The sequence below is a fragment of the Pleurodeles waltl genome, chromosome 10 (genome assembly GCF_031143425.1).
Source record: "Pleurodeles waltl isolate 20211129_DDA chromosome 10, aPleWal1.hap1.20221129, whole genome shotgun sequence".
Lineage (NCBI taxonomy): Eukaryota > Metazoa > Chordata > Amphibia > Caudata > Salamandridae > Pleurodeles > Pleurodeles waltl.
This window is the reverse complement of record NC_090449.1, coordinates 847315818-847328952: the sequence shown is the minus strand read 5'-3', so window position 1 is coordinate 847328952 and position 13135 is coordinate 847315818. Positions and strand designations below refer to the sequence as shown.

Sequence of the window (13135 nt, the reverse complement as noted above, 5' to 3'; positions counted from 1 at the left end):
ATATCGTCCAGGTAGATAACCAACCTGACGCCCCAAGCCCTGAGAAAAGCTGCCACCGGTCTCATCAGCTTTGTGAAACACAGTGGGGCGGAAGAGAGACCGAAAGGCAGAGAAGTAAATCGGAAAGTTTGGCCGGCCCATTGGAATTGAAGGAATTTTTGAGAGAAGGGGTGTATGGGCACGGTTAGATAAGCATCCTTTATGTCTAACCTTACCATCCAATCCCCTTGTAGAAGGGTATCCCTGAGATGAATGATAGTTTCCATCTTGAAGTGTCTGTAAAGATCAAACTGGTTGAATTGCCGAAGGTTGATAACTGGTCTCATGTTTTTGTTCGTTTTCTGTACCAGGAAAACTGAACTGAGAAACCCCGAAGGATCTAAAGGACAAGGGGTTATCGCCTGTTTCTGAAGTAATGCTTGAATTTCTAGGGAAATTAAGTCTGTCATTTGTAAAGAAAATTGAGGTGGAGGAGGAAAAACAGTTTGCAAAGGCTCTGCAAATAGCTCTATAACATATCCCTGAACGGTATTTAACACCCATGGATCTGATGTTAGTTCTTTCCATTTTGTCAGGTAAGTTGAAATACGACCCCCCCAGACCCTGAGAAACAATTGGTTGACTTACCGGTTTGAGAGGATAACTTGGAACTTCGGTTCCCTCTGTTCCTGAAGCCCCTGTGCCTTTGGGGTAGAATTGTGACCTGTAGTCTTGAGATGTTGTGTTGCGGTAGTAACCCCGGGAACCTTGGTTAGCATAGGTACGGCCGTCAAAGCGGTTCCTGCCTCTGCCAGCCCTGGCAAAAACATGTGTCGAAAACATCTTCTTCAAAGATTGTTGGGCTTTATCAAGGGATGAAAAAGTCGCCACATATTTACTCAACTCCTTGATAAAGGAGTCACTAAAAAGCATGCCTTCCGCTTTGACCCCGGGGTCCGAACCGGCCAAGTTGACCAGCTTAGGATCAAGTTTGAGGAGAAGGCCCTTCCTGCGTTCATGCGTAATGGAAGAATTGGCTTTTCCCAGCAAGCAAATGGCACGTTGGGCCCACAAGGATAGTTCTGCTGGGTCGACCAAGGCCTGTTCCAATCGAGCTGATTCTAGCAGGTCGAAAATCTGAGTTAGGGGACCTACCATGTCTAACAGTTTGCCTTGACAAGAAGACCATGCTTTATCCACCCCCTTGCCTGGGTCCTTGCCATATTTAGTAAAAAAGGTTATTAGAGAAGTATCAATGGATGGGGTGGCAGTAATTTTTGAGGAAAGAGCGGGATGGGGACATTCGGATCTGAGTTGAGCCCGCACCTGTTTATCAAGGGGAGTACGCAGTCTGTCCGTAACATATTCTGCCACATGATCCGTAGGGAGCCATTCAGTTGAGTTAGGGTGCTGTATGCTGGAAGGATCGAACATTGGCACCCCTTCGGCATCTAAAATCGTGCAAGAGCCCGCAAAATCTTGTGACCCACATTTGGCTTTTTTGGGAGGAGGAGGGTAGAAGACATCTCCCACGTCCCTGTCGGAAGTATCCGAATCCGAATCAGGGTCTTGCACTTCTTCATCGGTGTCTAAAAGTTTTGAGATGCGAATTGGAGAAATATGTTTAGCCTTAACCATGCACTTTTTAGGTGTTTTGTTCAATAAACCCTCCTTTAAAGGAGGCCTTTGAGGAGCCACGTCCTCTGCCATGTGTGAACTCTTGTCACTTGTCTTTAACGTCGGTTTAGTATTTTTTGAAGGCTTTAGATGCTTTCTGCCTTCCCCCGCAGATTGGGCCGGCATGGTTTGGGACACCAGGGACACCACAGAATTTTCAATTTTTTTTAATAACTTTTGCCATGAAACAGCCATGGCCTGCTCAACTGAGGACTGTATGAAGTCATTCAGATTGTCTTTGAGGACGTCTTCCTCCTCCTCCTGAGACAGCATTGGAACATTGGAGCTGTCCATGGTAATAGGGAAAACAAGTCAAAAATAACTGCCAACGATTAGTATTTTTTTACCCTAGGAGAGAAAAATTGCAAAATTTAAACTAAAAAATTGAAACTGAAACCGAAACTCCAAAAAATAGGAGTCCGGCGTTGTTAAGCACTGAATAAAGGCTTGAGAAATATTTTCCCTGGTGCCTGACAGCAGGAGCTGTAGGCAACACGAGTTTGCTGAAAAGGGAAATCCCTGGGGGCCAACCAGGGATTAATAGAGCTGTCAAAGTGACAGGAGAAAGAAATTCCTCCAAGCGTTCAAAATAAACACTCGAACGCTTGGGGAACGCGCTCACTGAAGCGTGAAGGGAAATGGATTAACTCAGCGGACGCCGAGATAATCCAATTACAAGCTTTTAAAATGAAACGCTGAAGCCAGGGAGACGCGAAGTATGCCGAAAATAGCTTTCTCTTCAACGGGCGCTGAAATAACAGTGCGCGCTGAAGAGGAACGGTTAACTAAAAAGACGCGCTCACGCTGAACATTCTGAAAGTGCGGCTACAAGCCGGCTGAGAAGAAAACAAACGTATGTTAAGCACCAAACACCAAAATATTAACATTTGAAGTAAAAACATACGTAATAATCACTATAAACCCAAATATATAGTAGACATAGGAAATGGATGTACTTATCTTGACTGCGAGCAGCAAGAAAAGAGGGCTGTTCCCAGTCAAGATAGGTATTATTACGACAGGTTGTTTGTGACTGGTGCATTTTATTAGAACTACCGCTTGATCCTCATTGGCCGTTGTTATTGGCCTTATAGGATCAGTAGTTCTGTTCTTGACTGCGGCTGCTATTAAAAATAAAGAAAAGACTTAAGCATAATAGGAGCCTCCGGTCTTGCCATAAAATTATAAACAGTGGGTGCTTAAAAGAGCAATGTATGTAAATTGTTGATTGCTGACATTCGGCTTAGAGAAGAAAGGGCCTGTTCAGAAACTGTGCTGTGCGTTAAGGGACACATTTATCAAAGTGTGGCATTGCCTGTGCATCATGCAAGGTAACTCAAGGGCAGCGCATCACTAAAGTGAGGATAACCAAGCCACGAAGGCCGCTGTTGGATTCTCTGCAGTACTTGGTAAATTAGGAGTAGCGCAAGTCAGCACAAGTTACTGCTTTGGGTTACTCTGCCCTAGGGAGGTATTCCATGAGTGGGGCTGTGGTGTCTTACACATCCACCCATGGATTTGGTGCATTCCCACACTTACCATGAGTGGTAGACCTGGCAATGTGTTAAAATACTACATCTCCGCAGGGAGGCTTAAGAAGGAGAAATTATCTTTATTTCTTCTTGTTGTTTCCTCTTTGTACATGTGCTGCATTCTGCATTGCTGCGTTGCATTACATGAAATATTGATAAATCTTCCCCTCAGTATACAATTGTACTACTCAGCGTACTACAAAATGCTATTCACAAACCTATGTGCGGAGACCTCCACTTCTGTCTCTCCTGTCTTTTCTATGCATAGATCTCTGCTTCGATTGCAAAGGTTTCTGTATATGTAGGTAACATTTTAGTATTAAATCTTGGAAGAACCTGGGATAGTGTCTAGAAGATGGGGAATGTACTACTAAATGGAAGGTAAATAAGAATAGAGGAGAAAAGCCTTTGGGAGGGGTAAATAGGAGTTTATAGATGGACATGCCAATGCGAACATGCACCTACAAAAGAGTAATTTGATTTGTATTCACATATTGCACCTCTAAAACTACTACAGCCAAAAAGGATACAAAACAGTCTGGGGGAAAATTCTGCACAAGGCATCACCACTTACAGGCAACAAATTCCCATGGAACATAATGGAGACAGGGACATGATGTAAATAACATAAAGTATTTTATAATAATGTGTTAAATCTAATACTCAATGTAAATTTATTTTTAAATAAATACATTAATATTTAAATGTTTGTTTAAAATTACATATTACTTTTAAACTTTTAATAAAATTAAAATGTATCAACATTAAATACCAAAATACACTTTAATCAAATTTAGTAAATAATGCATATGTGTAAACATGATAGTGGGTTTTCCAAATTATTTTAAATAATAATTATGCATTTAATTAATATATTGTACTTAGGGCCTGGTTATAAGTATAGCAGTCCTATAACCGCCGTACCCATGGTGGCAGTCTGACTGCTGCATCCTTGGTGGTCCGACCACCAGATTCGGATGCTTTTGGTCAGACAAGACTGCCGCCACCACCAGGATCTTCTATCCCGACATGTTGGTGGTGGGGAAAGCTGTGGTCTCTATTAGAGCCTGAGCCAATGCCCCCACACTTTCTCCATCATCCGGCCCGACATGAACATCATAAAATGGCATTAGGGAGGCTGCCACCTTAGTGGCGTTCTCCCCACCGCCGTATTGGTGGTTCGGTGGCTTGACTGCTAAAGTCAAAATCAGGCCCTTAATTATTACTAAACATTTAATTTGATGAGTGATTGTGCTAAAGATTCATTTTTAGCTCCAATTTAGAAATATTTATTTATTTTACATTAATTCACATTTTTATTTTACATTAAAATATTTGCTTGTTTTTTAATATATATTAAGCTTCAATATTGCTCCCTATATATTTCCATAGGGAGATCTCTACCTGTGAAAAGTTATTAATAGTAACTTTGCACTTGTAAATCCTGTTTTAGCAGACTCCACCTGCTGTTTTGAGGGCATGCAGATGCATAAGTCTTTAGTAAATTTACACTCAGAAATAGTGAATAGCAAATAACTGTTTAGTTACAGCTAAGTGCAATATTAAGTTTACACATGTGTAAAACTACATGTGTAAATTTACATTCATGAAGATGATTCACTGCTAAATTTGCTTTTGGATCAGTTCACAGTCTTACCTTACCTTACTTCTAAACAGCAGACAAAAATCTCACTAATTCAAATCAGCACCATAATACAATGATGTAAGAGCAATCAGCAGTGTTTACTCCCTGCTTACTGTGAACTGTGCATTTCAAACATACATTTACAACTTTTTTTAACTCACATATAATTTCATTCAAAGGCTTTTCAGCTATTTTGACGCATGACCTCCTTTATATTTTTACTTTGCTGATTACGTGTTTCACATCTTTTATTTTCAAGGATTAACAACCAATTTCGATACCGCTATGTGGATAGGACTTAATAGCTTAAATTTCAACAGCGGATGGCAGTGGAGTGGAGGAAGTCCATTCAGATATTTAAACTGGGCACCAGGTAGGAATGATGTAACAATGTGAATACATCTCCTCAAAGCTTTCACCTGCATTGAACTGTTTCCTTCTCTGGGCAATATTTAAAGGTTTGATGATGTGTTCAAACTTTGCATGTGTAATTGTCAGCCGTTTTCCGGTAGGACATATCTTTTAGTGATTGACAGTGTTTGCATTTAGGAGATGTTAATATTAAAAGGTAAGTCATTTTAACTTATACCTTGTTGTATGTTGCACATTGTATGTTTGACTTACATTTAGCATTTGGCTACATTTTGCCAAAACTTGGCCATATGCCTATCAATAAATGCATATTTTATTCCCAAGATGAAGTTGGTTACTTACAACTGACATTTGGGAGGTTCTGATTCAAATAGAAAAATCACTTTAGTGCAAAAATTGCCTTTTTTAACAAATTGAATTTAAATGGATGATAGCTGATAACTTTCTAAATCATGTTTTAATACTTGAATTACACACACAGAGCCTTATTACAATTGTGGCGGTCTATAGACTGCCACACTCGCAGTGGTGCTCTGCACCGCCACATTACAACCCTGGCGGTCCAACCGCCAGGGAACCACCATCTCCGCCAAGATCTTGGATCCCGGGGGTCTGATGGTGGCAGAGGCTGGGGATTATGACCTCGTCCTCGGCTAGCGGTTTCAGACAGTGAACATTGCGATGGTGCTGGTGCACCCTGCATGCTACAGCATTGCCGTGGGCTCGATTACGAGCCAGAGACAATTGCTATAGCCTGGTTTCCGCTAGGCCAGATGATGCAAACTTAGGTTTCCACCCGCCAACCTAGCAGGAAACCCATATTTGCTCAGGTGGGGAGGTCATGGCATAGGTGGCGGTCACCCTGTCGGGAGCTTGGCGGATGGAGTTTTCATTCCACCAAACTCATAATGGGACCCACTGTCTTGATAGCACAAGGAATAAAACAAGCAGGAGTACACAGAGTCAAACAGTATATTGTGATTGCTTTCATGATATATATTTATTAAATTTGAAAATATAAAACACATTCTTGAGGGTGGTCTTCCCCCCAATGTTTTGTCTACTTCCTCCACTTTTCTGACCTCATTTTTGCTGGCTTTAGGACTCTGTGCACTTAACCACTGTTAACCAGTGCTAAAGTGCTTGTGCTCTCGCCCCTAAAACATAGTAACATTGGCTTAATCCCAAATGGAATATTTAATTTACTTCTAAGTTACCAGTAAAGTGCACTACATGTGCCCAGGGTCTGTAAATTAAATGCTACTTGTGGGTCTGCAAGGTGATTGTGCCACCCACCTAAATAGCCCTCTAACCATGTCTCGAGCTTGCCATTGCAGAGCCTATGTGTGTGGTTTTACACTGCAGTGTCCATCTGGCAAAATAACCCTTTTGCCATGCCCAAACCCCTTTTAATAATGTTAAGTCACCCCTAAGATAGACCCTGGACAATCCAGAGGGCAGGTTGCAATGTATTTAAGAGGCAGACCATGTACTTTTAAGTTTTACATGTCCTGGTAGTGAAAACCCCCCAAAGTCATTTTTCCCTACGGCCCTTCCATCTTTCCCATAGGATAACATTGGGTTTACTTTATTACATTTTATAAGTCTAACTCACAGTCTGGAAGGGATAAGGTTTTCAAGTTTTGTGTCTCTGGGCTCGCAATTTAAAATCACAACTAATGGCAAAGTAGGATTTTGAATTGCAGTTCTGAAAATGCCACTTTTAGAAAGTTAACAATAGAAAAAACCTTGTCTGAAGCTATTTAAACAAATTATTTACCATATGATCAGGAAATTAAGTGGCATGATCAAGTAGGTTTTTCACCATTTACTGTCATCTTATTGACTGATTTTTCAGAAAACAGTGTTTTACATATCATATACTCTTAAAACAGACAAAACATTCACAATATACATATTTGGATCCACAATATTCATTTCTTTGTGCAACAACTAATCCACTTGATTAAGGAAAAAGTGCAAAATATACCAAAAACACCACTGTATAAATGTTCATCAGTTCAATTCATTGAACACAAGAAAATTACAGAGTAAGTCTATTATTTGTAATGTCTATACTCTGACTAAAAATACAATGGCTTGATGCAAGTCCTTTTAATGAGGGAGAAACTCACATCTTCAAGAGTTGACGCTGCAACCAGATTGTTTCATTCAACTCCCTAGTAAGAAATGCCAATGTGTTTTGACTCGTTTATTTTTTAGGTCTCCTCAGGACAGAGAACTGGGAAAGGCTGTGAAATAATATTAAATACATTTATTTGGGGGATGTGAACTTGATAACACCCTTTCAATGGCTTTTACCTTTTTTTTCCGTAAACATGTCTAAGTTGAGTTTCTTTGATTTGGGGCGTGGCTCCGAAAGCCAATTATGCCAAAGTAAACCTAAGTTGAAGCAAACATCAGAGACAAGGAGGGAGAAATAAAGACCTGACTTCTGATGCAGTCTTATTTGAAATCACAGTTTGACTTCAAATAGAAAGATTGAGAAAGACTTACTGTGTCTTCGGCAAGTGCTTTGTTTTCAAATTTGTGGCACTGCCTGGGGCAAGGCATCTGTCTACATTCTCTCATACTGATTTGTTCTCCGCAGTTTGTTGAAAGTGCTTCCATGAGTCTATTGCCCAAACTCATATATCTCAGTGCCTCCTTTTAAGTAACTTCAGGCTCACAACGTGTATGGCATGTATATAAATTCCTTCAATATTTCACCATTGTGCTTCCATGACTAAGAAGCAGCTCCTTCGTAGGTACTTTCGAGAAACCTTGGGCAATGGGATTTGGAGTTCCCAGGGTACAAGTTCACAATTCTTAAATGCACACACATCTTTGACTATGTGTCTCATGTAGTATCTCTAGCAAACCATTCTTCTTGTGTAATTAGAAAAAATCCTGATATCAATTCATAGGTTCTTAAGTTCAGACATTTCATTCAAGCCAGTAATTGCTGATTACATTTGCCTCCTTTTTGATTAAATTTAAATCAAAGTCACTCCATCTGGGGTCCGGCTGAATGGCTAATATCATGGTCCATTTTAAGTCATTTTCTGAATGATTTTGATCATAAAAATGGTTGACTAGTGAGGCTGACTGCACTTTTCAGGGAATCTTCGTCTTATGCTGGTTGATTTGCTGATAGATTTCCTGACTGATTTTTCCCTTGTATAGTTTTTTGCATTGGCTGACTATGTCATAAACAACATTTTTAGTTTGCAATTTCAGAAGATTGTATGAGTTCATTTGATATCATCCAATGTAAATTCAAGGCCTTCAATTATTTGATCACACACTGCACACATCCCACATCTGTGGTGCCCTCTTAGAGGTTGTAATTTCCACTGTGCTCTCAGTGCACTTTTTATTGATACACCAGGAGTATATAGTCACACTAGTTGTTTTCCAATCTTCTTAAGGGCAAACTAAGGTCTTTACAAAGGACTGTCAGACTTTGCTAGCAAATGCCAATTTTGTTGAATAATCCTCTTGAAATAATTAATCTGAGGGCAAAACATTGAAAACACAAATCAGTCATTCTTGGTGCGTTCATCCTTTTTTCTTTAGTAGAGATTGTGACGGAGTATACCAGGCTCTTTCTAGTTTTTTTTTTACAAGTCTACCAGGATAACCTTTGTCTTTTAATTTCATTAAAAAGATTGTGGCATGGAGGAAATAATCCTCCTTATTCGTGCTATTACTTTGAATCCTCAAAAACTGTATGCATGGCAGATTATCTTTAAAGCTGCCTGCATGGAAACTTGCATAGTGTAAAGCATTATTTTATCTGTTGATTGTCAATAAAAATTTGTTAGCAATTTTTAAATCGAAGGCTTGACTTCGACCTCTAGAAAAGTGATTGATTTCTTATTTCTACTCATACTGAACATCAATTCACAAGTTTGCTTCTACACCTGTCTAGATGCAAAACACATTTTCAATAAATCAAAACCATGTTGTTTCTTGGCTGTTGAGGGGATTGGACCATATAGTTTATTGCCATCTCTGAGACAAAGGAACAACCCATTGCGGTTCCCTTAATTTGGAAGAAACATTCTTCATCAAATTTGAAATAATTCTTCTTTAATGCTAAACGCGCCAAATCAACAATAAATCTGGTAGGAACTCAATGTGGATTTTATCTCTTTTCCAGGTAGAACTCAGTTACCTCCAGGACTTTGACCTGCAGAATTTGTGTATATAAAGAAAGTACATCAAGAGTTACCAGCCATTGTGTCTGTGGATCAAATTCTAGGCCTTCAATCTTTGTGATGAAATCAGTGGTATCTCAGAGATACAATGGTATTTCTGGAATAAATGGAGGAAGACATTTTGAAATTGGTTCTAACAGTGAGTCACACCCTGAAACAATTATGGATTTTCAGGAGATAATAAATTACGTCAAAGGCACAACTGGGCATAAGTACTAGACCTCAGACACAACCACTTCAGTACACTTCTGCACCTATGGATACTCTGCCAGGAAGAAGAACTGCTGTGCTGATACAAGGATGGCCACTCTGCTGGACTGCTACGCTGTTGGACTCCTGCTTTGCTGTGCTGACCTGCTGCCTGCTGCCTCTTTCCTGGGAGTGAGAAGGACCGGATCTGCGTCTCTCTACCCCAGTGTTTACTGATGTCTCAGGGATGTTTAAGACTTCCCACTCACCTACATCTGCAACCAGACTCTACCGGCTGTGAGTCTGCCCTCCCAACTGGTTCCACCCCAGGTCTGGACTCTTGGAAGAGAGGTTTAAGTTGCTTCTTCAGCCAACCCATGGATACTCCTTGGAACCGGTGCTTCTTCACTGTTGCAGGGATCAGAACTGGTGCATCTTTACCTTTGCGTGGATAAAAAGCAGTACATCCTCTCCACCATGTGAAGCTGATTTGGCACATCACCTTTGGAACCAGCGCATAACTTTCAGAATAAATGCATCCTCTGCTACAGGAGCAGAACTGACTCATTGCATTCTAGACTAAACTGACGCATCGATGAATTTGTGTGAAGAAAACCAACGCATCTCCTTCTGTTGCAGGATCAGAACCGACGCATCACCTTGGCTGTGCCCTGCATCTTCCTCAACATATCCATATCAAGGTACTTTTGTTCAGCAGGCCTAAGTGGGTCGCTGTATCCGGCCCATGCCCCATCACAATCGGCCTGGACTCTTGACTTTTTCCTGGTCCAGCACGACCAAATATCTCCGACTGGCACATCCCTGTTTCTAAGCATTTTTCTACAGTTTATTCTTTAAAAATTCATAGCTGAAGTTCTACTTATTGAATTTTTGTCATTTTTGTCTTGTTTTATGTATTCAATTACGCTCTATATTTTAAAACATTAATAGCATCTTTTTGTGTGGTGTTTTCACTGTTTTACTGTCGGAAGCGTTGTACAAATACTTTACGCCTCTTAAGTTAAACCTGACTGTTCTGTGCCACACTACCAGAGGATGAACACAGATTAATTTAGGATGTGTTTGTAACTTACCCTGACTAAGACGGTGGTTACTGCTTGAATATGGTGCATTTCTCTACCAACCAGAAACCCAACTTCTAACAATTTCATACACCCCTAAATAATTGCCAGGCTGATGTACACAATGTGGTTAAAAACATGGGTGTGAAACTTGTATATCTAAGTTATAGGTGCGGTAAAACAGGGCTGATTGCAGAAGCCCCCCTGACTTTTTGCCACCATTTTTCACTTTTTGCTGGTGTTTTCCTAACTCTGATGGTGCCCTGGGTACTGCTAACCAGTCCTAGGGCCTGTGCTCTGTATAAAATGAGTCTGCAAATTGGGCTAATTATAATTGGCTAAGTCAACCTACCTACAAGTCCCTAGTATATGGTAGGGCATGTAGGTTTAGAGACCCCAGCATAGGCAGTGCCTCCATAAGTGTACTGCTGAGGTGCCCAGTGTTATTTTAAAGACAGGCCTGCCTTGCTGGCTGCTTGTAAATTAAAGTCACATGCAAATTCGACTTTGGAATTAGAAGTATTTCCAAAGTCTTAAACTATCTTATTTGTACATATAAGTCATCCCTAAGGTGTGCCCTATGTGCTCCTAGGGCTGGGTGCCATGTAACTATAAGCAGGGATCTTAAAAAAGTAGTTTTATAAGCCCTAGTGAGGTAAAACAGCCATATTCTGTTTTCCCTCATTGTAGTGAATGGCCTCCATAGGCTAGAATGGGGAGACTTTATTTTAATTTTAAAAGTCCCCTTAAGTAAATGATACCTCAAGTTTGGTATCAAATTCACTGGTATAATAAATCCTACAACTTCCGGTTGTGGGATTTAATATAACTTGTTCAGGTGAAGAGTATAAATCTTTACCTGAAAAGTTGCCAACTTCAGCCCTGCAGTGTTTTGCTGCTTTGCTCTGATTGGCCAGGCTGCCTTGATGAGGTGTGAAGTGGTCTGGCTCAATACAAAGAGATGTGCCTGGGGGAGGAGATCTTCCCTCAGCACATGGAGAGGCAGGAAGGGGGAGGGCTGCCAAACTGGTCTTAAAAGGCAGGGAAGGACATTTGGAGCAAACCAGCACCTCCCTCACATCCTGCAAACCCAGACAATTAGGTGCCCCATGATTAGATTAGGAGAGGGCAGGAAAAGGGAGTGTTTAAGATTTTTAGCCACACCAGTGGGTGGGGTCAGCCAGATGTAACCTCCAAAAATCACTTTCAGCCATGATGTATTTTTGGGGAATGTTGCTTCCTGGGATTGATTTTTGCCACACTTCCCAGGAAGTGATCATCACAGGGCATCTATTGGAGAACCAGGACCCCCCTGTTTTTCACCAAGGAGCAAGGATAAAACTGGCAGACCTGCACCCACACCTCAGATCCCTATCAGGAAGAACTACAGGAGAAGAAGGACTGCCCTGCTGGACCCCTGACCTGCAACTGGACACTTGGATTTCACCACAAGAAGGACTTTGCTTGGCTTCAACTGGTTCAAGGAGGGACTCCCTATTTACTGCAGGCAAAAACTTGCTAACCAGAGTCCCCTACACCAACTCTGGAAGGAACAAACTAGCTGACCACTGTCCAGTGGCCAAAAAGGAGTTTGCATCAGGTGCATTCTGAGAGTTGTAGTTCGCACCCTCATGGAGCATCTCAGAGCTTCTGGAACCTTGGGGTGAGCTGTGGACCTGAAAAGAACCTGAAAGGGACATCTGGAAGAAGATCCAGAAGTTTGGAGACGTTTGGAGAATTTTTTTAAAAAGCTCAATAAAGGGACCAACCTGCCACGGCAACTCTAGCCGGCTTTCCTCAACCGTGACCCGGTCTGACTTGCAGTGAAGAAAATCTCAGAAAAAATGAGTAAGTCCGAACATGGAAAGTTGACCAGGACCTTCCAGGCAGTTTATCCGAAGAGGGCTCCAGGGACATCGGATCAAGATTCAGGTTTGCTCCGGTGAAGGATTTTCATCTCGAAAAAACGTCTGAGTCTGAAAGTGAAAATCTCCACTGAGGGCTACCGCGACGCGAATCCATGGAAGAGTTCCAGGAGATCGGATTGGACTGGTGACTTGGTCCCGCTGAAGGAAATCTCCAGAAAAATGACGAAGTCCGAAGGTAAACTTTTGACCAAGGCCTCCCACGAGCTGTAGCCAAGCAGGGCTCTATCACGGTTGGCCTCAAACTTTGACTTTGCCCCAGTCGAGGTGCGACCAGATGACCTGATTGGCGTTATTCGTTTCTAAGCACTAAAAAGCATTAATTCCTTAAAAAATCATATCTCCGGTTCCCCTTATCCGATTTCAATCATTTTGGTGTCATTTTAAAGATAAAAATATAATCTAGTTTTCTAAATTGGTTTTGGATTTTTATTGTGTTTTGTGTTTTACTTATTTACTGTTTTGTGATTTTTAAATGCTTTACACATGTCTCTTAAGTTAAGCTTTGTTG

General features: G+C 41.1%; 1 protein-coding gene across 1 annotated transcript in view; it reads left to right on the top strand.

The window, feature by feature from the left end:
* The window catches only part of LOC138261947 (macrophage mannose receptor 1-like), a 683716-nt gene that overhangs the window by 80123 nt on the left and 590458 nt on the right, over window positions 1-13135 (top strand). Inside the window, exon 5 of the mRNA XM_069211540.1 lies at window positions 5093-5206. Within this exon, the coding sequence (XP_069067641.1) occupies window positions 5093-5206 (114 nt within the window). The remainder of the gene's footprint in view (window positions 1-5092; window positions 5207-13135) is intronic.